This window comes from Ahaetulla prasina, chromosome 2, assembly GCF_028640845.1.
Source record: "Ahaetulla prasina isolate Xishuangbanna chromosome 2, ASM2864084v1, whole genome shotgun sequence".
In the NCBI taxonomy this organism is placed as follows: domain Eukaryota; kingdom Metazoa; phylum Chordata; class Lepidosauria; order Squamata; family Colubridae; genus Ahaetulla; species Ahaetulla prasina.
Window position 1 is genome coordinate 252,135,861 of NC_080540.1, and position 22,961 is coordinate 252,158,821.

Below are 22,961 nucleotides of genomic sequence, written 5' to 3' on the forward strand. Positions count from 1 at the left end.
CAGGGCCATCGGGGAGTGACATGTGGACTCCAGAGCCTCCAGAGACTGATAGTAGTGAGGCAGAGGAACAAAAGGAGCCTGTTCCTAATGCACGCATGAGAAAAGCTGGCAGAAGGCAAGAGCAACTCAAGCAAAAAGGATAACTCGGGAGTAGGGCCAAGTGATGATTGGCCCCTCCCATAAGGCTTAAAACAGACCAATAATGGCGGCGTTTGGACTTTGCCAGAAAACAACGTTGGTAGCTTCATCTTCTACTTTGTCTATGTCTTGCCTTTATTTTTGTGACTTCTGAACGTTTGCCAAGAAAGGCCTTTGGCAGTTTGCCTAATTGGACCAAGGTTTGCGATAGGACTGAGGAATTTGTGTTGGGAGGAATTTGTTTTGAGTTGAATGATGCTGGGAATGAAGTAATTCTCAGGTGTTCGAATAAAGTTTGTTCGTTTTTTCATGGACTGAGTTTCCTACTACCTACTTGGGCCTGGGTCACAACAGTACCAAATCAGGTTTGGTATTACAGCTTGGTATTGCAGCTTTCTGCAATAATTTAGTATGCTATTCTTGTTCAGAGGGATCCAGTCTCTATCCAGAACAACAGAACTCAGTGCTAGAGCCCAATTGCAATATTTGTGTCTTGCCCATAAGCCTACTTCAAAAGGTAGTCTTGATTTGATTGTAGTTTCACCTTTGAGCATCTTCTGAACAGAATAGTTACAGTTATGTGCACTTTGCACCCTGAATACCCCCTTCCCAGGGCAAAATCAGAGTCTGCTGACTCTGGTAACGTTGTGGAATTAAAGATGAAGGAAAACGACTACCATCAAATGTCCAAATGAAGACATGTTTATGGTTGATTTGCTGAAAATCAACCATAAACATGTTTTGCGTCTGCGTTCTTTCTCCTTCCGTATAGGAGAGGCGGGATTTCGATCCACACCCCTATCAGAAGGTGCACCACCCCACCCCATGTCTCGTTTTCCATCGAAAAAAGCAATTTTACTCCAGCCTCTCTGTGCGGTGAGGAGCCTCCATCATAACACTGGAGCCCCGAGGGCGTGTGGATGAGGCTAAAGCTCGCGAGCCTTTCGGTCGGGGTCTGCAAGAAGAACCAAAGGTCCGAGTCAGGCAAGGGACGCTGTTGCCTTGCCGGTCCCCTCACGACCTCTCTTGGCGCAAAGACATTATTTGGCCGCCGCTCTTGGGTGTGGCATAAATCGCAGCCTCGAGGCAGGAGGGGAGGACGAAGGGTGGCCGTGTCAGCGCTGACGCCATCGCACACGGATCCCACGCAGTGACGTCGCCCTTCTCCCTTTCTCTCGCTCTTCCTTCCAAACCTAACTAGACGACAGGCCGACGGCGGGCTGTTCCGCGCGAGAAAGAAGCGAAGAAGCGCCAGCCCCGCTGCGGGATTCTGCTCGGGCGGATCAAGCGCTTGAGACGGAGCGGAGCCCAGGGCAAAGCGCCACAGCTGCGGCCAAAGGGTCTTCGGCAATGACGGCGTCCATGAGGGAGAGATTCGACAAGTTCCTGCACGAGAAGAACTGCCTGACCGATGTGCTGGCTAAAATTGAGAGCAAGACCGGCGTCAGCAGGTCCTACGTCGCCCTCGGTGAGCGTTCAGCTTCATTCCCCCACCCAGCCTTGCAGGGGGAATTTGGCCCGCCGAAGCTTGTTGTTCTCTAACGGTGGCGTGGGGGGGGGGAGGAAGAATGGAGGCTTCTCTGGAAGACGAGCCTCGCCTTGGAGGGGACGTTTGTTTGGTTTACTTGCAGATGTGGCCTTGGCTCGGCTCTGTAGTCTTTCTTCCCTTCTCCAGGCCACGGCCCAGTGACAATATGGGTCTGTGTGAGATGCTGCAAGGATTGACGCGATCTTTCCACTTCGGAAGGTAGCCAGCCTTGTCTTAAGTGCGCAGCCTGCCCTCTTCGCTTGTTTTGTTCTTCCACTGCACCCTTAGGGGATTACTGAAAACGTGACTGCTGTCCTCCACTTCGCCTGCAACTGAGATGGTGGCATGCAGGTAGTCCTCGACTTGCAACCACCACTGAACCTCAGATTTATGTTGCTGAGTGAGAAATCTCTGCGATGAGCTTTGCCCCATTGTACGACGTTTCTTGCCACGCCTGTTAAGCGAATCACTGCAGTTGCTAAATTAGTAAACCAGTTGATAAGTGAATCGGGCTTCCTCAGAGATTTTGCTTGTTGCAAAAGGTGATCACATGACCCCCGGGGACACTGTAACCATCACAACTGTCACAACTTGACAACTGTGAATCAGTTGTCAAGCATCCCGAATGCAAATCATGTGACCATGGGGATGTTGCAACCGTCGTGAGAAAAATAGCCATAAGTTACTTTTTTAAGTGGCATTGTAACCTCAAACTGTCACTAAGTAAACTGTTGTAAGTCAAAGAGGTCCAGAAGCTTCAAGTACAGGTATACTTGGAGCTTCTGGACTTCCTTGGCACCTACCTCTTTCTTGCATATTTATTGATAATCGTGCAGGGTACCTTTTGAGGGTAGTTGGGAGAAATGCTGGCCAAAGCTCCTGGGATATTGAATGATGAAATAGTAGCCTGGCTGGCAGAGCTCTGGTTACAGCAGATGATTTCCCCCCCCTTACAGTTTCCCTTCAGGGCAACTCCTAAGACTTCTAGTAGGGGGAAAAGGGCTTGGAAGTATAAATGGGATCAGCTTCTCAGGAAGAAGAACTCCCCTCAGTAGTTTTAGGAAAACCATATCTGTACATAAATAATGAAGAGGGAAAAGAGTTACTCCACTGGATAGTAATTGGCTTGCTGACCTGTTGGGGATGAACTGAAGTCTTAATTTCCTCTCTCATCTGGCATGTATCCCTTTAGGTATAGCAGGTTAGCTCCTTCTTACATTCCTGTTTTGTCCACACCCTTTCCTATGTCTTCTATCTGAAATCTGTAGGTAAATGGCAAGCTGACTTCATCCTGAATGTAACTTTTGGTAAGAGTGAGTGAGCTGAAAGTTTGGCCCTACCAAAATATATGTCCATTTCTTCTTTGCTTCATCTCTTAAAAGAGGCTGCCCCTCTATGTAACAGGATCCCTATTATGTTTCCCACCCATCCTAGTAAGTCTCCATCCTGATTGATGGATTGACTTTCTGCTTTTTTTTTCAGCCATTATTGCTGTGCTGGCTATTTACCTGGTTATTGGCTATGGAGCATCATTGCTGTGCAACTTGATCGGATTTGGTTATCCTGCATATATCTCGTAAGTATTCTGGCAGCTAACCCTTCTCTTGCTACATGCTGGGAGTTGGTTTCGGGTGAAAGTTTATATTATTTCTCATCCATTTGATTGCCAATAGTTTGCAAACCATTACACTGTGGGAACTGGGCTTTTATTCCCAGACAGTGATTGCATTTGCCAGATTGCTTTTGAAATAGGCCTGTGGTATTTTAGAGACTGGGAATGGGAAGGCTGGATACAGATGCTAATTGCAGGCCTGTATGTAGTCCTTTGCATGTTGCTGCAAATTGAGAACCAGCCATAGACTAAAAAGGAGGGGAAGAACCAAGGTATTGGGACAGTGTCTCGCTCTGTGTATTGCAACTCTTACTATGGGATCTACATGTGCTCAGAAAGAACAAGGCTGAAGGTTGAAAACATTCAGCAGCTGATTTGAATTACAGTTAGAGCTACAACTCATCATGCTGTAATTTTCCTGGGAGGATTGGAAAATGTACACTGTCTTCAGTGAAGTGGGTTAGAATGTGATGTTAGGATGCCCTAGTTAGTGGAGAGAAACAATTTCAGTTTGTGTTTCACTTAGTTAAGTATAAGGAGTCCGGTAGTAAAGGAAACCTCAGGGTGGTTTCATGTGGGGATGTCTGTTGTTTACTGCTGCACTATAGTATAAGAAGTTAGTATTTGAAACTGCTGATGCAGATCAGACATTAGAAGAGGCAGAGCTTTTCAACTCTTTTGTGCTGTTTCTAAGATGGTTGAAAAATATTCGGCTTTGGATATTGTCCAGCATGCATTTACATATATGAATCCCATTCAAGGGCTAAAACTAGTATTTCACTGCCATTTCTAGTTTCGGTTCATTTCTTTAAATAATATTTGGAGACCTGTATTTTTCTTAAGTTTCTAAATTACTGCAGCACTTCAGCAATAGTTAGAAATAGTGAGACATTTGAATGATATATAATCTGTATTGTCTGTTTTAAAAATTAGTATATTCTAAGAAGGACTAGTTAAGAGTGCAGGATTTTATGTCTTTGTTGCCATCTATTGATGATCCAGATTTTCAGTTCAGAAGAACATAGGAGATCTGTAACTAGGACTGTGTTTAAAAATATCTAAAATTGGAATCAGGGCTAGGAAGGTGTTGGGGCAAGGGGTAAATATTAATAATACATTACATTACTTATTTGATGATACTCTGAAGCCACATTTTGTGGTGGTAAAAGAAAAGCCAGATAGTGTATGACTGACTCCATATATATGTTCTTCTGCTATAAGGATAATAGATTTACATTGATTAAATAGCACAAATAAAGGATTAAATTCTTCTGCCCCCAGCACTGCAGTCAATTTAAATGTACACTCCTGCTGCTGTCAACAAAGACAAAAATATATGGAAATATCCCATATAAAGTCACCTTTCAATGAAGAAATGATCTTAATGGAGTATTTTATATCACTCTTGCCAAATATGTTTGAAGGCCACCGCTATATTGTATTATGTCATCTCTGCATTGTGTTTTGCTAACCTCCATTTTGATTATAATAATGGTTCACAGAAAACCTGTATGTGTGCATTCTTCCTTAGCTCCTTTAAAAACAAAACTGCAAAGAATGAAAGGTAGCCCAGAACTGACAGAAAAACATTGATTATTCCTGCAACGCATACTGTTTTCTGGGAGAACAACAGCTGCTTTAGTGTTAAGACAACATTGGTTGGATTAGATAAGTGGAGATCATGAGTATAGATATGGCATAACCAAATTTGCTCTGAGATCTCAATATGGACAATCAGTTTCACCTAGCCACAATATTGCTTACTTTGTCACGTGGATCAGATCTGTGCCTTTATTGAATATAAGCTCTCTCATGCACATGTTTGTTTGATTTATTCATTATATGATGATTAGCTAATCGATACTTTTAATGCAATACTTCTCAATGTTGCCAGTTCACACCTATGGAAATCAATTTTATCTCCTTTGTTCCTCCCAGTTTACAGCTTAATTTCTTTTGTTTCATAGACCTGTTTTGTAATACTTTGATAAAACACTGATCAACTCACAGCAACATTTTGAAGCGGCTTCAAAACTGTCTGAAAAGTTTATACTTATCATAGTGCCTCCCTCAAATATATTACTTTCTGTTCAGAGTGTAATAACTTCTGTATTTTGTGGTTGGAAATGCATGTTTCCTGTAAAAGATGGTATAACCATTAACGTGTAACTCATTGGTACAAGAACGTAGCAGAAATGAGTCAGTAAAAATTGCATACAAATAGAAGGGGTGAATATCCAATAGAATGCATTATTTTATTTATTATTTATTTTATTAGATTTCTAGACCGCCCTTCTCCCGAAGGACTCAGGACGGTGTACAGCCAAGATAAAAATAAACAATATACAATTAAAAATAGATTAAAAAACTTATTATACAGTTAGGCCAATAAATTAAAATATATAATCTAAAAAACCCCAATTTAAAACTAAAAAAATTAAATTTAAAATCTCCCCAATTTAAGAAAGCCCCGTGCAAACAAACAAATATGTTTTCAGTTCGCGGCGAAAGGTCCGAAGGTCAGATATTTGGCGTAAACCGGGGGGAAGTTCATTCCAGAGAGTAGGAGCCCCCACAGAGAAGGATCTTCCCCTGGGGACCGCCAGCCGACATTGTTTGGCGGACGGCACCCTGAGAAGTCCCTCTCTGTGTGAGCGTACGGGTCGGTGGGAGGCATGAGGTAACAGCAGGCGGTCCCGTAAGTACCCAGGCCCCAAGCCATGGGTTCTTTATGACTTATTAAATATTCATCTTCTAGCAAGAATATAATACAGCTTGGGAAGACAAGTCTCTGTTGAAATTGCTTTTCAGATGCATAAACATGGAACAGTCATCTCAAATATCACAGCAGTGAGGACAAATGGTGAAGAAGAAGACAAATGACATGCAAAGAATGTTTGAGCAGAATGGAAAAATGGATAACCATTGGGTTTTTCATATGCAAAATGTTACACATATTAAAATAAGCAAAATGTGATACAGCATATGGACTGTCCATACAGTTTTAATCTGACTATGAATGCAAATTGAACACAAATATCTCTGGATCAGTTTTTGTTGTCCATAGTCTTGTTGCTTTTTTGTTTTATATGGAAACCGCAACAAGGTTTCCTCCAAAATCCCAAAATATAATTCAGATTGCTTATGTAATTATACAGTCATGAAGGCTGTTTGGTGAGTAGCTGTGTAATCCTGAAAAAAGATGCTGTTTTAAAACATTACAGACAGGTGTTACATTAGCATTTCAATTTGTTCTGAAGCAACTGTGAGAAATTAAATCTGAAACGTTGCATAGCTCTCCTAGAATATTTTCTAGGCATCATAAATCTGTTAAAAGGAGGACAATAGCATATGGCTACATGAATAGGTAGCATTTACCGAGGTGTTTTTTCCCCCAGGATCTCAGAAATTAAGGTAGACATAATCACCATTTAATTAGACAAGGGCAGGAGATTGGCTGAGTAAATAAGAGTGTTGCTGTCTCAGAACTAGTTACCAACACCTCTGATTGGGCTGAAAAAGACTTTAAGTCTGAAATATTGAAGTGTATTCAAGGTCCCAAAAGTGCTTTTTCAAAAGATAACTGGGTTTTTTTTTCCTTTGGAAACATTTTGCATCTCATTCAGGAAGCTTCTTGGATGAGAAGCAAAACATTTTCAAGGGGGAAAAAAATCCAGTTGCCTTTTGAAAAAGCACTTTTGGGACAACCATGACCTGGATGACAGAGAATCTCTATAGACACTTACATTCAAGGCTGACTATACTGGGCAAATTCTTGAGGACAAAAACAGCTCTTGTTCTTGATTAAAAAATTTTTTTAAGTAAAATACTTTCAAAAAGATTAATTTTAGTAGTTCTTCATATTATATTTCTCCCTCGGGTATCATTTTCTGCCCTTGTGATTTCATGCATAGAACTTACTTTATTCATTTATTTTTTTGAAGAAAGGAGGTACTTGGAAGTACTCGAAATGTAGATTATATTTTCCTGCAAAGAAACAATTATATTGCTGACTGAATTTTTCAAAACATAAAGGAAAAAGGAAGAAAAAAGTCAAAAAGCTCCAATTTATATCTTATCCCATCACTGTTGACTACAATATGTCATGCCTTGATCGTAACAATTTCCTCTTTTATTTGGTGAGATTACGGTTGTCTTGTATCCAACTCTTGAGGAAGCAGAGTTAAAACTGTTATTCCAGTTCTAACATGAAACATGCATTTCCCTTATTATTCCTATATTAACCAAGGACAGCCTCAAGGTGTATGGAATCTATTATGCTTTATCACTCATTATCTTGCAGAGAAACTCAGGTTACTATTAATGTTTTTCAGAAGTGTTGAAAGGTACAGGCTGTGTCCTTAGAGACCAACCTCTATTATTATGGTCTTTTTTCAACCAATCATTGTCCTATGATTGATGATTAGGGGACCATAGGCTAAAATATATAAAGAACAGTTGCTGGAATTGTGTATGTCTAGTTTAATGAAAAGAAGGACTGGGGTGACATGAGAGCAATATTCCAATATCTTAGGGGCTGCCACAAAGAAAAGGTAGTCAAGCTATTCTCCAAAGCACCTGAGGGCAGGACAAGAAGCAATGGGTGGAAACTAATCAAGGAGAGAAGCAACCTAGAAATTTCCTGACAGAACAATTTACCAATGGAACCACTTGCCTCCGGAAGTTGTGAATGCTCCAACACAGGAAGTTTTTAAGAAGAGATTGGATAATCGTTTGCCTGAAATGGTATAGGGTTTCCTGCCTAAGCAGGGGATTGGACTAGAAGACCTCTAAGGTCCCTTCCAACTCTGTTATTCTATTCTATTCTATTCTCTCCATTAGCCCTATATTTTCTGTGTTCCTTTCAGAACCCTTACCCTTTTTTTTCCACACACACATTCCCTCCAGAGATCATTCAGAGGAGTTGAGAACAGAATTTAGTATTTCATTTGGAGAAGCACAAAGGGTTACTACTTCTCCTGTATTTGTCAATTTCAGACACTTCCCCTTCTGATGAAGTAAGAGTGGTTCTCCAGTAACTAGTAAGTTCCAGTTTGCTCATTCTACAGCACCTAGGTAGTTGTACAAATAGATGCAAAATATGCCTTCCACATTTTGGGAGAGGTTTCTGCCTGATATGCTCCCATATATTTCTTTATTATTCATTATTTTTAAACTTGAAAGATGCTCAGTTGGAGAGCCAGAGTAGGGATAATCAGTTCACAATCCACAACATGGGCAGATTTCTACAGAAAGACTTATCCTATTATGCCTGCCATGCCTTAATTGGTGGAAGTTATCTGCATTTGCTTCTGAAAGAATACAGTAATAAAGTCAAAGAAAAAAAAAGAACAGTTAGAGCTTGATTAATTATCGTAATTAGGACCGGAAACTCTGTCACTAAGCAATGTGGTCATAAAGCATAACATCATGTGACCACATCAACTTAACCACAGCAGTTTCAACACTTTCAGTTCCGGTTGTTAGCTGGGACATTATGTGGTTGCCATTTGCAACCTCTTGCTACTCCACTGCCTTTGTTTGTGAAAAACCAACAGTAAAGGTTACAAATGGTGATCACATGACCACTGGACACTGTGACTGTTGTAATTAGGAGCTGGTTGCCAAGAACTCGAGTCACGATCACATTACTGTAGGGACATTGAAACAGCCATCATTTTGAGGTCCATCTGTAACTCTCCTTGTTCAGCACCATCAAAATGTTGAATAGCTTTTGAATAAGTGACCTAACCGAAGACTATGTATACCCATTACATTGCCTTTCATGGCTCACTCACACAATAGGAAAATATCTATTCAGTGACTTAAAACAGATGCGGATGAGATAGGAGAGTAGGAATTGACAAACTTAAAGATAGGGTATAGTGTTTTAACTTAGCTTTTCCTTTTAGAGAAGCAAAACTTTTGTTTATTAACACAACTCTGAACTTTGTTGCTTTCTTTCCAGGCTCTCTGATAAGAGACAGATTGTGTGTGTACGTATAATATCTATCTGTGTTAACTTTTCATTCCACTCCTTTCTCTCCTTTGTCAAGCTAAATATTCCTCTATTATCTTCCTCTTTAGCAAAAAAAACCCCAAAAACCAGCCATAGTGCGATACACATTCTCCCATGTATAGTCTTCCATCTTCCCACTTCCCACTTTTTCCCCTTGTTCTTCTGCTAACAGTCATTAGCACATAGTATAATAAGTCAATGGAGAGTTGTGGATATTCTCTATTTACTTAGGGGGAATAATGCTAAATCCAATCCTGAAGGTTCCCTGGATTTTTATCAAATTCAGTGAGACGTTCAGGTTGAATTTAGAAATTCCTCCCGGGCATCTATTCATTTGTCTGTTTTGAATAGTATGCCTGTAGATATAGATATGGTAAGAAAAAGAAGTCTGCTACCAATTTTGGAAATATAGCTGAATGCCTCATTCAATATATTCATCTGCCTTCAATAGTTACTCATTTTCAGTAGAAAAATCTACCCTTTGCTGTCTCGTGCAATATATGCTTTTTGTTAGACTATTTGCAGTTGCTTACTGTTGACAGAATCACTCAATTCGCACAATTACACTATGCCATAATATGGTTGGCTTATTTTTGGCTGAGAGTAATATTAGAAGACGATGACCAAATAAATATTGTTTATTTTAGTATGATACAGGTATGTTAAGTGAGTTTTGCCCCATTCTGTGATCTTTCTTGCCACTGTTGTTAAATGAATCTTTGCAGTTCTTAAGTTAGTGACATAATTTATTTATTTATTATTTATTTATTATTTAAACTTTTATACCGCCCTTCTCCGAGGACTCAGGGCGGTGTACAATACAAATAAAATACAAATACCAGAGCAGTTAAAATACAATATAGTTAAAAAACTGATTCAATAAGCAATAATTAAAAATAGAAGTATAAAAGTCTAAAAAATTTAAAACCCCACTAAAAACCTCAATTAAAATCATTAGGCCAGCCCTGCTTGATGAAACAAGAAAGTTTTGAGCTCTCGTTTAAAGGTCCGAAGATCGGGGAGAAGACATAGCCCCACAGGCAATTCATTCCAGAGGGTCGGAGCCCCCACAGAGAATGCTCGTCCCCTGGGGGCCGCCAGCCGACACTGTTTGGCCGATGGCATCCCAAGGAGGCCCTCCCTGTGAGAGCGCACCGGACGATGGGAGGCTGTTGGCGGCAGTAGGCGGTCCCGTAAGTACACCGGTCCCATGCCATGGAGCGCTTTAAAGGTGATAACCAGGACCTTGAATCGCACCCAGAAGACCACCGGCAACCAATGCAGTCTGCGCAGAAGAGGTGTTATGTGGGATCTACGTGACGCTCCCTCTATCCCCCGCGCAGCCGCATTCTGCACCAGCTGGAGCCTCCTGGTGCTCTTCAAGGGGAGCCCCATGTAGAGAGCATTGCAGTAATCCAGGCAGGAGGTAACGAGGGCATGAGTGACTGTGCACAGAGAGTCCCAGTCAAGGAAGGGGCACAACTGGCGGATCAGGCGAACCTGATAAAAAGCTCCCATGGCGACGGCTGTCAAATGATCTTCTAGAGACAGCCGTACATCCAGAGAAACACCTAAATTGCGCACCGATTCCCTGGGGGGCAACGATTTGCCCCCCACAGTCAGGGATGGAATTAGCTGACTGTGCCGGGACGCTGGTATCCACAGCCACTCCGTCTTGGATGGGTTGAGCCGGAGTCTGTTCATCCCCATCCAGACCCGAACGGCTTCAAGGCACCGGGTCATCACATCAACGGCTTCGTTGGGGTGGTTCGGGGTGGAAATGTACAGCTGAGTATCATCAATTGTAGAGTGAATCTGGCTTCCCCATTGATTTTGCATGTCAGAAAGTCACAAAGGGTGATCACATGACCTGGGACACAGTAACCATCATAAATACGAGCCAGTTGCCAAGTGGCCAAATTTTGGTCACATGACCATGAGGATGCTACAGCAGTTGTAAATGTGAAAAATGGTTATAATTTTCAGTGCTCTTTTAACTTTCAAAAGTCACTAAATGAATCATTGTAAGTGGAGGACTGCCTGTGAATCATAATTTGAAACAATGGCTTCTTGTTGTCTTACTGATTGCAGTACTTAGCATATAGTATATAAAGAGTTGCCTGATTTGTTCAGAGTTTCCTGGCATAATTCTGATTTGATTTTGTTCCTTTCCTAAATATCTGGCCAAAAAGGTGAGGAAAACAAACTAAGAACTGGTCGAAGAAACATATCCTACAGATACTTTTTTTCTTATTTATAATGCTAACTCTAGCTTGTTTCTGGCATCTTCAAGATCTTGTGATTAAAGCAACCATAACAGCTTTAATCAAAATAGGTTGACTGATGGTCAAAATACTGAATCGTACTAGTAATTAACAACAAAATACTGTGCTTCAGTTTCTGCTGCTTTAGTCTTACTGTTCTCTTACTGTTATTTTATTTCTCCCTCTAGCAGTTCTGGCACCAAAACCAGTTAATCTTGTTTTTCACCTATTTTACATTATTGAAACCACATGTTTTTGTACCATAGTTGAAACATGCATTGCAAGTTAACTTCATAGTCTTCTGATGGAAGTCTTGCCTACTGTAGTCTTGCTCCTCATGTATTGCTTTTAATTTTTTCTCTGCATTCAAATATATATCTGTCTGGCAGAATAACCAAGAATCATATTTATTTCTTGCGCAACGGATAGCGCAAGTACACATATTTGCATGCTAACTATCATACTAAGATTACAGTATGTAAAACACAGAAACAGAGTATGAAGCAATAGACAAAGAAATTAAAGGCAGGAGACAAGAAAAAGTGAATGAAGTACAGTAATATCTAATTTATATCAGTACCATTGGCTATATTTTTTTTCCCCGAAGGCCATCACTCTGCTAAACAAATAATTCCCTCAACACTGTCAGACTATTTACTGAATCTGCACTACTATTAATCGTTTCATAGTTCCCATCACCAATCTCTTTCCACTTATGACTGTATGACTATAACTTGTTGCTGGCAATCCTTATGATTTATATTGATATATTGACCATCAATTGTGTTGTAAATGTTGTACCTTGATGAACGTATCTTTTCTTTTATGTACACTGAGAGCATATGCACCAAGACAAATTCCTTGTGTGTCCAATCACACTTGGCCAATAAAATTCTATTCTATTCTATATTCTTCTATACTTTTCTAACCTTGCACACCACTCTTGTTTCAACTACATCCATATTACAATTCATGTAAAACTACAGCCCTCCTTTTTTTGTTAACACCTCTAATCACCTCCATTCTCTCTTTTTCCTCTCAAACCATTCGCTTATCCATTCTATGTGGCCACACTATTTTATGCACTTTTTTTTGCATTGGTCACTTATATCAACACAGCAAGCCTTCTACATTTTTCCATGAATACATTAAACCAGGGATCCCCAACCCCCAAGTCCGTGGACTGGCACCGGGCCGCGACATGCCCACAAACAAGCGAAGCCCCATCCACAGGATGCGGGCAGCATTCAAAACTACACCCCCTATGGTCCGCGGAAAAATCTCCACTGAACCAATCCCTGATGACCAAAAGGTTGGGGGCCACTGTATTAAACAGCCAATGACAGACTTCTTTGTGTCCTGTTATTGTATACTTAAAACTTTTCTAATGCAGAGATATTTCACAGATACACAAGGGCAATAAGTTCCATGGCAGATGAATTAAGTGAGAAAATAATTCTATGAAGATAACTTGTTTGTATTAGGCCCATGACCAGAAGACCCCCAATGTCCTTTCCAACCCTATGAGCAGGGGTGAAATGCTCCCGGTTCGGACTGGGTCGACCAATCCAGTAGCAATGGCAGCAGGTGGTTTGGAGAACTGGTAGCAAAAATCCCTGGCTCCCCCACTCATGCCCGGTCGCCTGCTTGCCACTTCTTTCCGGCTCACTCACTTTTCCCACCCAAATGGTAGGAATAGGTTGCAAAAAATGCCTTTAAAAGGTAAAAAAAAGGCTCTGATGATCGCACGGCTCAACTGTGATCGTCAGTCTTTTTATTTTTAAAAGCATTTTTTTACAACCTATTCGGCCAAATAGGTTGTAGAAAAATGCTTTTAAAAGTAAAAAAAAAAATTGCACATCACAGCTCATCACACACACACCCCGTGTGCTGTTCTACTTACCCTATGCCTCCTTTTGGTGTGCAGTGTGTGTATGCGCGCGAATGCGCATGCACCTCACATTTGGTGCTTGGTGCACTCTGCGCATGCGTGTGCACAGGACGCATTTGGCGTGCAACGTGCATGCGCAGCCACTGAACCGGAAGTAAACTGGTTCAGATTTCACCACTACCTATGAGTATGTGATTGGGATAAAATTGAAATGAAGGAATGTTGGAAGTAAACATGCAATGGGACTGGCAATGTTTATCTTCCTAGAGTCATTCTACTTTGGTCTAATTTTTTTTTTTTACTTGTTTCTGTTTCTTCCATTTCCCCCTCCAGAGCTCATTTTGTTGTAGTTTTCATTAATTCTATCAATCTTTCATCATAAATAATCAAATCAATATTGCTTACCTATTAATTACATTGAGATTGACTAGTGCATTTGAACAGTTTTACACTTAACTATACACTTAACTAGACACAAATAGTCCTCAACTTATGACCACAATTGTGACCAGAATTTCAGCTGCTATGCAATGCAGTTAAATGAATTGTTATATAACCGGGCCTAATTTTTTTTACCATTTTTGTCGCAGTCATTAAGTGAGTCACATAATTGTTATGTGAATATAAGCACACAGCCATAGAATAGGTTATTTGGAGTAGAAAATTGGCCAGGTTTATGTTCCATATGCTTGATGTGGCTTATCTCCTGATTATTTATTCCTTCAGCATCAAAGCCATCGAAAGCCCTAACAAAGATGATGATACACAGTGGCTGACCTACTGGGTTGTGTATGGAATCTTCAGCATAGCCGAATTTTTCTCTGACCTCTTTCTGTCTTGGTTCCCATTCTACTTTTTGATGAAGGTTTGTAGTTTTCTGCTCCCTGTATGCATATACTTCTTTCAAGAAACATGCATCACAATGTGAAATATAAGCTTGGATGGTGGAATGACTATAGTGAAATGTAGCTTAATCTTAGCTTATAAAGTAGCTCTAATTTATACAATGAACTTGATCTCCAACTGTGATTTAGTTTCTAAACTTATCAAGTCTTGGTTCTTGTAGGAAGATGCTTCTTAAACCAAAACCTATTGGCTGGAATAATGATAATATCCAAGCAACAATAGGATAACAGCATTTCTTCATGCAGAAAAGAATAAATTTAAGTATCTTAAATGCAAACTTCCATTTGCTTTTAAACATCACTTTTTCAAAAGTTAGGATTAGTCTACTTTGTAATTGCATTTATATATTGGGGCAATTTTAAAATTATAGGTAGTCCTGTAAGCACCCAGATCATGATCACATGACTGCAGAAGGGGTGCAACATTTTGCAATGGTTAAAAATGCTTTACAGCAGGAGTCCTCAACCTGCAGGCCACGAACCGATACCAGTCTGTGCCTGTTAGGCACTGCACCATGCAATTGATGGGCAAGTGAGCAAAGCTTTATCTGAACATCTAGCTTGGACATGAAACCATCCTCCCTTGGGCCGTAGAAGACCATTATTCTTCCAAAATCAGTCCCTGGTGCCAGAAAAATTGGGTACCATTGCTTTACAGGCCATTTTCTTTTAAACCCAAGCTATGCCCCAATATTGGAAAAAGCGTGAAATTTTGCATTATTTCTCTCTATCAGTTTTGGAAAACATATTTGCAACTGTCTATTTGGGGAAACACGCATGAATCTTATTTTGCTACTGCAGGTTTAGAAGATTTTATTCTCCTAATTACCTACATACCTGGGAGAAGCCAGTTCAAATTACTTTTATATTATTGTCAAGAAATCACACAGCTGTGTCCATCAAGTCATAAGAAATGAAACCTGATTTGAGGGAGGAATTATTTTATTTTAAAATTATTTTTTATTAATAGATGTGTCATAACTAGGACACATTGATTTTCTAAATCTTTCTTTCCATGTTCTAATGCAAAAGGAGATTCAAGAACAAATTTCAGGAATTTCTGCTATTGTTATGGAGAATAAACTCAGATAGCATATCCCACCAACTAGGCCACTTCATGCCCTAGGACCGTGATGGCAAACCTATGGCATGCGTATCTCAGGTGACACGCGGAGCCTTATCTGTGGGCATGCGAGCATTGCCCTAGCTCAGCTCCAGTGTGCATGTGCGCATTGGCCAGCTGATTTTCAGGCCTTCTGGGCCCACCGGAAGTTAGGAAATGGGTTGTTTCTAGCCTCCAGGGGGCCTCCGCCCTCCCCAGGCTCCAAGAAGGCCTCTGGAGCCTGGGGAGGGTGAAAAACAGGCCTACTTGGCCCACCATGCCATCGCATGCCAAAAGCGGGGAGCGCGGGGGGTTGTGCACACATGCACGGGTGGGGCACATTGAATTATGGGTGGGGGCACACAGGTGCATGACCCCCCCTGCTCCCCCTGCTTTTGGCATGCGATGGCAAAAAGGTTAGCCATCACTGCCCTAGGATTATAGATTAGTGCAAAAACTAATCACACTAAGTGTTCCTTTATTTCCAGTTTATGAACTGATGGAGATCTAAATTTTAGACTGAATTCCCATTTTTTAAAAAAAACAAGTACAGTAGAGTTTTTCTGCAATACATTTAATGTCTTTTACAGGGGTTTCCAGGACCCATATAATATTTGTATTGCTTTATTGACTAAAATTATTTATATTGTTATAGTCTCTGTGTAAGATATTATTATCTTCATATCGCAGATGAGATGCGGAGGCAGTGCTAAAGTTAATGTATTTATCACAGTGAGAACTTCATTCTAGGAAACTGCCTAAACTATAACATTAGGATTACTGATATTTAAATACCACTGCTTGTCTGTTTCTTATTTGCTCTTTCTGTTTGTACAGTGTGGCTTTCTGGTGTGGTGTATGGCTCGAAGTCCCTCAAATGGAGCAGAGTTCCTTTACCACAGAATTATCCGCCCTATCTTCTTGAAGCATGAGGCTCAGTTGGATAATGTAATGAAGGAGTTAAAAGAAAAAGCTGGAGAGACAACAGATGCCATTACCAAGGAAGGTAAACTGAGGCCAGCAAGGCCAATTTCAAACAAGTCTATTTTGTAGATAATTATGCATTTATGCATCATTTTAATGAAGTCAGTCAGAAAAAAACCACAATTGTATAACAAGATTTGCTGTGAGGAAGTATGTCTGTTTCTGAACTATGTGAGTGCAGAATTTGTTACTGTATGTTGAAAAACTCAGTGGTCATTTTTTCCAAGCTAAGTCTCCATACCAGCCCTTCTGAAAGCGTTATTTCTCCAGATGTATATGATTTCATTCACATAGGCTGGGCATTGTAAGAAATTTATTTCAGAAACCCTAGGTTGAGGAAGACTGCTCTGTTAAGTCTGCAGCAATGAGCTATAGACTTTGTAGACAGTGAAATTTCAGAAGAAAATAGAATTGTCATGGAGGAAGATTGAGATACTTATCCTATGTATTCATTTTCCCAAATGGTAGCAGCAAAAAAACAACAACTATCCACGAAATTAAAGTACATTCATTAAATATGCAAATATATTTATATTTTGTTATTCATACTGTTTACCCCATACTTGTAAGTTGTTTAATAATATAGTACAGTACAAAATTATGTATTAAAGGGTGGAATAATTCCATTTTAGTTAGACATGGAGTATGTTGACTACACCATTCCACTCTCTCTTTTCATTATTTCTGCTACTAGTTCTTTATTACTATATGCAAATGTCAATGTTATCCCATAGGAGTTGAATATAATTTGGTGTTTACTACTCATGTAAATGTAACAATAATTTTGAGTAACCTTGTTATAATATTGTTAAAAATCATGGATTTCTTTCCTTCTTTTAGTTAAAAAAGCTACAATAAATTTACTGGGCGATGAGAAGAAGAGCACCTAAAGCAATCAACTGGAAGAAATTTCTCCTTATCACTACCTTTATACAGTGTGATGTTTCTGGGGACTGTGATACAGTAATTTGAATAATGTTGCCTTGTAAACCTATTTGAGTTTATTAAAAGAATGTATTGTAAGATTGCTTGCTGTTTTTGCAGTTTTCTGTATTGAAAGTAAGCATTTTTATTTAACGTCACTGCGGTAGATGGCATCTAAAGCTTATACAGTTTCTAAAGATTTTCAGTAATGTCTTATTTGCCTTTCATGTAATTTTCAAAAGAAAATATGCCCTAGGCTCTGAATATTACACAATTTGTGCATGCAGCAGCTGTATGTACAAATTTTATTTCATGTTTGACTAGTTCTCGCTATAGCATAGTTTAATATCAAAGTGTAATGATAGTGATTTGGTGTGTGTAGTTTTGTATATATACAAGGAATAATAATTAATTAGCGATGCGTGTTGCTGTGTATCTCTTTTCACACAGACCTTCTCCAATTACTTATAATGTTGTAAGAATGTTGCAAGATGACAGTGCTGGAAACTGATTTTCTGCGTGAAGTACAGATTGGTTGTAACTTGCAATATCTGGTTTAGTATATGTATATTGACTTGGCCATTCTCTTTAAACACCGAATAATGAACCCTTTGCCCAAAGCTATTAAACATCATGATATTGGAAAGTCTGATAGCACTTTTTCTGACTAATACATTTTATTAAAAGGCCTAAGCTTTCTTGAGCTGTGGTTCACCTAATTACATGCAGCAAGCGCAGCTCATAAAAAGTCTGTGCTTTTTAATAAGATCTGCTATTCAGAAAAGGTGCTACAAGAATACTGAATTTTTGCTAATGCATAGGCTGGCTCTCCTCCTACAGTATTACCTGAGTGATGTAACCAAACAACTGGTATTAAAGCAGAGAAAATAAATGTTCCTCTTCCCCATTGGCACTCTGTTCTGGTTCACTGAACTTCAATCCTGTAATGGGTTTTTATAGTGATGGTGTTTCATGTGAGCAATCCCAGATGATGCTTGCTCAGTTTCTAAAATAAAACTTTAAAAAGGACTCTATTGTGTTCTTTGATGTGTTTTAGTTTATGGCACCATTAGATTTTACTTGGCCCTTGAATGCTATTCATTCTATAGGCTTCCCATGGTTTTCAGCTTTATTTTTAATTTAAAAACATACAGCAGCAAGACAAGGGAACAATGTGTGCTTATGAAAGAAAGCAGTCAGATCTTATATACAAATATTTCTTTTTCTCAAATGCACTGGCCTAGTTGCCACAAAAAGCTAAAGCTTATTATCGGCTACGCAGAAATTCAGACATTCGACTGTTAACAGATAAACCAGGCAAATACGGTTTAATAAACTATGATTAAAAACCCTGGTCTAACATTTGCGAATGTACCTGGTATTGGTGAAGTGGATTTATTTAAAAGGGGAAATGCATGACTTGCCTATAGACACTATCTGCTTTCAATTTATAGTCTTTTCTAACTGTTTAACAATTAATGGTTTAGTGATATTTCAGAATCTTCAGCAAAGGTACTGTGTTAATGTGTTTGAATCTTTCCTCTGTAAGGACAATGTTCCATCGCACAGATAGTGAGAACTACTGAGCGAAATAGTAAACTACCTGTACTAATATCCATCAACGTATCTTGTAGGATTAATTCTCCCACTAGCTTGGGGAATTTGTCAAAACAGGAACGACTTACGGTCGTAACCAGAGGGTCTACTGTATTGCTAATAGCACAGAAGCTCTTACACATTTCAAAAGAAAGGGATTTAAAAATAAATCAGTTGAATTGTAGAGATATAGTAATGAACAAAAGGGAAGGTGTCTCTCAGAAATAGTAATCTCTAGGTAAAAAAAATTATTCAAACTCAACTTCCAGTTGCCTTCATAGAAATATGTCTGTGATTTTATTGACAATAGAGAAGTGGTTTGCTGATGTCACTTTGTAGATATTTTAATTTCCCAATGTAAATTGCAACTCTTAGATTCCCAATAGGATCCTAACCAGGCCTAATTCTGCTAACCTTTGAGCTGAGCTGCCAGGTGCTGCTCCCTAGCTGGGCACCACAGCATCTTACCGAAACCTAAATCCCATTAGTATAAATAACAAGCGCACAAAATGTGGTCTATAAGATAATCTATATGATTAAGTTCCATGTAAAATGAGATATGTGTCACTAAAGCCAATGATGCACATACTGTATTGTTGCCAGAAATTATTTTTGCTACATATTATATGTAGCAAAACTTCTTTATTAAGTTCCTTCTGGAAAAATCCACATCATGCTTGCCATCATCTGGAAAGTAAAGATAGTAGAATAGAATTGTGCAAGTCAAAACCAAGTCAGATGGGAAGTTTCTCATTTGGAACCGCACTAATAAAGTTAATTTGCATGGGATTAAGAAAACATCAGCAGGATGGGGAAGAGGTTTATACACTTGACATTTTATTGCTTTTGTAATTTTATGCCCTTGGAATAACTTCAGTGTAAGGGAATATTGTTGAATAGCTGAAGTTGATAACAGAAAGATGTAGAGAATGATGTAAATTAAAATTAAAGTCAGCACCATAAAAGTGAGTCTCCTTTGTTCATTAATTGCTGATACAAATCTCTTCAATTATAAGCCACATAAGTCTTATCTTTCATCGCACTAAACTAAACTGAAGAAGTGCTGAAGCCAAAAATATATGATTTTACAGTTTTGAGTTTGGTGAAAAATAAATCACTACTGTACTTTTCACATGAAAAAAGCAATATTGCTGTCAAATTCTATACATTTCCACTATAGATTGTCATTATAGATAGAATGTCATATTCCTGTATTTTCCCATATCTTATTATTTATATTTACATGAAATATTAATGGTACAATGTTTCAATTTAGAAATGCTGATCATCTTGATTAATCTAATGTTATATTTTTTTAAGTGTAAAAAGTAAGAACTAAACCCACAAATTTTTTAAAAATATAATTATTATACATGTCAGGTGTGCCTCCATTCAAAACTCAAGAAAGAACAATCCCAACTCCATGTTTGTAGAGAAAGGTACTTTTACTGAGCATGAACTGAATGCAACAAAAAGAAAGCACTATCTGAGGCAATAGGCACAAAAATTGCATATTGAAAGTATTCCCAAATCCCTCCCCCCAAGGACCCTGGCTGAATGTCCCCAGCCCCCCCAAGGCATCATGTGAGGTGTATTTTCAGATGGTCCCATCCCCCTGGTATGCCAGAACAGTTGACCTTGATGGACTATCAGCAAAACAATGAGAAACTTCCCCTTTCACTCCCTTTCAGGAGACATCTCCACCAGCTCACTTCCCCCTCCCAAATACCTATACATTCCCCCCCTCCCCCATTACTATAGCAGCCGATAGCAAGCAAGCAACATAGAGGCTGACATTCGGGCCTTCTGCAGAAGAGACGTTAGTCCTAGGAAAGAAAACAAAATAAATTGGACAGGGTAGACAACCCCCCCCCAACTTAAGGAAATACAGAAAATATATATAGAATAACACAATTAAGGCTTATCAGGGTATTTGGAGTGGAATAACTGTAATAGGTTCGGAGCTTTGAAATCTTGCTCATTCACCCATTCGGATTGGGATGAAGGGAAATGTTTCCAAGCCACCAAGTACTGTACTTTCCCCTTACATTTTCTAGAATCAAGGATCTCTTTGACCTTGAAATGTTGCTCTCCCTCAATGGAAGAGGGGAACTGGAGATGGGGAGGTATGTTCAGGTTTCAGTAAACTAACATGAAACACTGTGTGGATTCTCTGGAGGGCTTTGGGTAGTTCCAATTGCACCGTGATTTGAGTTTACAATTCATACAATAGGAAAAGGGCCACATACTTAGGCCCAGGTTTTTTCGACTTTTGGATTGTTTGTATGTACTTAGTGGAGAGGAAAGCCCTATCCCCTACTTGGTAGTCCTTTGTATAGCTCTTATCAGCCTGTTTCTTATGGGCTCATCTAATGCCTTACGAGTTATAGGCCAGATAAACTGAAGCTGCTCAATCCAGTCCACCAAGGAAGGTATTTGAGGTTTGTCCTGTGGTAGCTCTGGACTGGGCACAAAGTCCTGCCCCGACACCACCTTGAATGGGGTAAAACCAGTACTACTGTGTATGGTTATTATAGACGACCTCTGCAAACAGCAGTAAGTCTGCCCAGTTATCTTGCTGGTAATTTATATAGCATCTGAGGTATTGTTCTAACACTTAGTCCTTTCACAAGCCCAATTTGTCTGAGGATGGTGGAAGGAACTTAGCCCTTGGGCGGAGCCTAGCAACCTCTGGAATTCCCTCCAGAAATGGGAGGTAAACTGAACCCTTCTGTCCGAAACTATTTGTTCCGGAATGCCGTGTAACCTATACACATGTTGAATGAAGAGTTTAGCCAACATCTTTGCTGAGGGAATCTTGGGACATGGCACGAAGTGCACCTGTTTGGAGAAAAAGTCCGTAATCACCCAAATGACTTTATTTCCACTACTTTCGGGTAGTTCAACAAAAAAATCCATGGCTATCTCCTTCCAAGGAGCTCCAGGTCTGGCAACATTCTGGAGTAACCCAGGCAGCTTCCCAGGTGGCCTCTTTGCCGAAGCACATGCAGGGCAGCTAGCAACATATGCCTCTATGTCCTCCTTTAGGGAGGGCCACCAGAATTGTCATTTAACTAGGTGTAATGTCTTCACAAACCCAAAATGCCCAGTGATTTTTGCATCATGGGATTATATAATATAACAACAGAGTTGGAAGGGACCTTGGAGGCCTTCTAGTCCAACCCCCTGCCCAGGCAGGAAACCCTACACCATCTCAGTCAGATGGTTATCCAACATTTTCTTAAAAATTTCCAGTGTTGGAGCATTCACAACTTCTGCAGGCAAGTTGTTCCACTGATTAATTGTTCTGTCAGGAAATTTCTCCTCAGTTCTAAATTGCTTCTTTCCTTGATCAGTTTCCACCCATTGCTTCTTGTTCTACCCTCAGGTGCTTTGGAGAACAGCCCGACTCCCTCTTCTTTGTGGCAACCCCTGAGATATTGGAACACAGCTATCATGTCTCCCCTAGTCCTTTTTATTAAACTAGACATACCCAGTTCCTGCAACCGTTCTTCATATGTTTTAGCCTCCAGTCCCCTAATCATCTTTGTTGCTCTTCTCTGCACTCTTTCTAGAGTCTCAACATCTTTTTTACATCGTGGCGACCAAAACTGGATGCAGTATTCCAAGTGTGGCCTTACCAAGGCATTATAAAGTGGCACTAACACTTCACGTGATCTTGATTCTATCCCTCTGTTTATGCAGCCCAGAACTGTGTTGGCTTTTTTAGCAGCAGCTGCACACTGCTGGCTCATATCTAAATGGTTGTCCACTAGGACTCCAAGATCCCTCTCACAGGTACTACTATTGAGCAAGGTACCACATATACGGTACCTATGCATTTTGGTTTTTTTGCCTAAATGTAGAACCTTACTTTTTTCGCTGTTGAATTTCATTTTGTTAGATGGCGCCCAATGTTCAAGTCTGTCAAGATCTTTCTGTATGGATTGTTGTAACACAGCTCCCCTCAGGCTGGCGGGGACGTACCACTTGGCCCC

The 22,961-nt window shown here is 39.8% G+C and overlaps 1 protein-coding gene across 1 annotated transcript; it reads left to right on the plus strand.

Annotated features, from left to right (window-relative positions):
* Positions 1–1,100: 1,100 nt before the first annotated feature.
* REEP5 (receptor accessory protein 5) lies at positions 1,101–18,396 on the plus strand. The gene is made up of 5 exons (XM_058168456.1): positions 1,101–1,606; positions 3,149–3,242; positions 14,179–14,317; positions 16,297–16,465; positions 17,284–18,396. The coding sequence occupies exons 1-5, from the start codon at positions 1,489–1,491 to the stop codon at positions 17,331–17,333; spliced, it is 570 nt and encodes a 189-aa protein (XP_058024439.1). The 5' UTR covers positions 1,101–1,488; the 3' UTR covers positions 17,334–18,396.
* Positions 18,397–22,961: the final 4,565 nt, after the last annotated feature.

What these genes read in the sequence shown, in the direction of transcription:
- REEP5 (XM_058168456.1), top strand. Translation starts at nt 1,489, where the DNA reads ATGACGGCGTCCATGAGGGAGAGATTCGACAAGTTCCTGCACGAGAAG. An exon ending in GGTTATCCTGCATATATCTC is followed by an intron (nt 3,243 to 14,178) that starts GTAAGTATTCTG and finishes TTATTCCTTCAG; the next exon opens with CATCAAAGCCATCGAAAGCC. An exon ending in CATTCTACTTTTTGATGAAG is followed by an intron (nt 14,318 to 16,296) that starts GTTTGTAGTTTT and finishes CTGTTTGTACAG; the next exon opens with TGTGGCTTTCTGGTGTGGTG.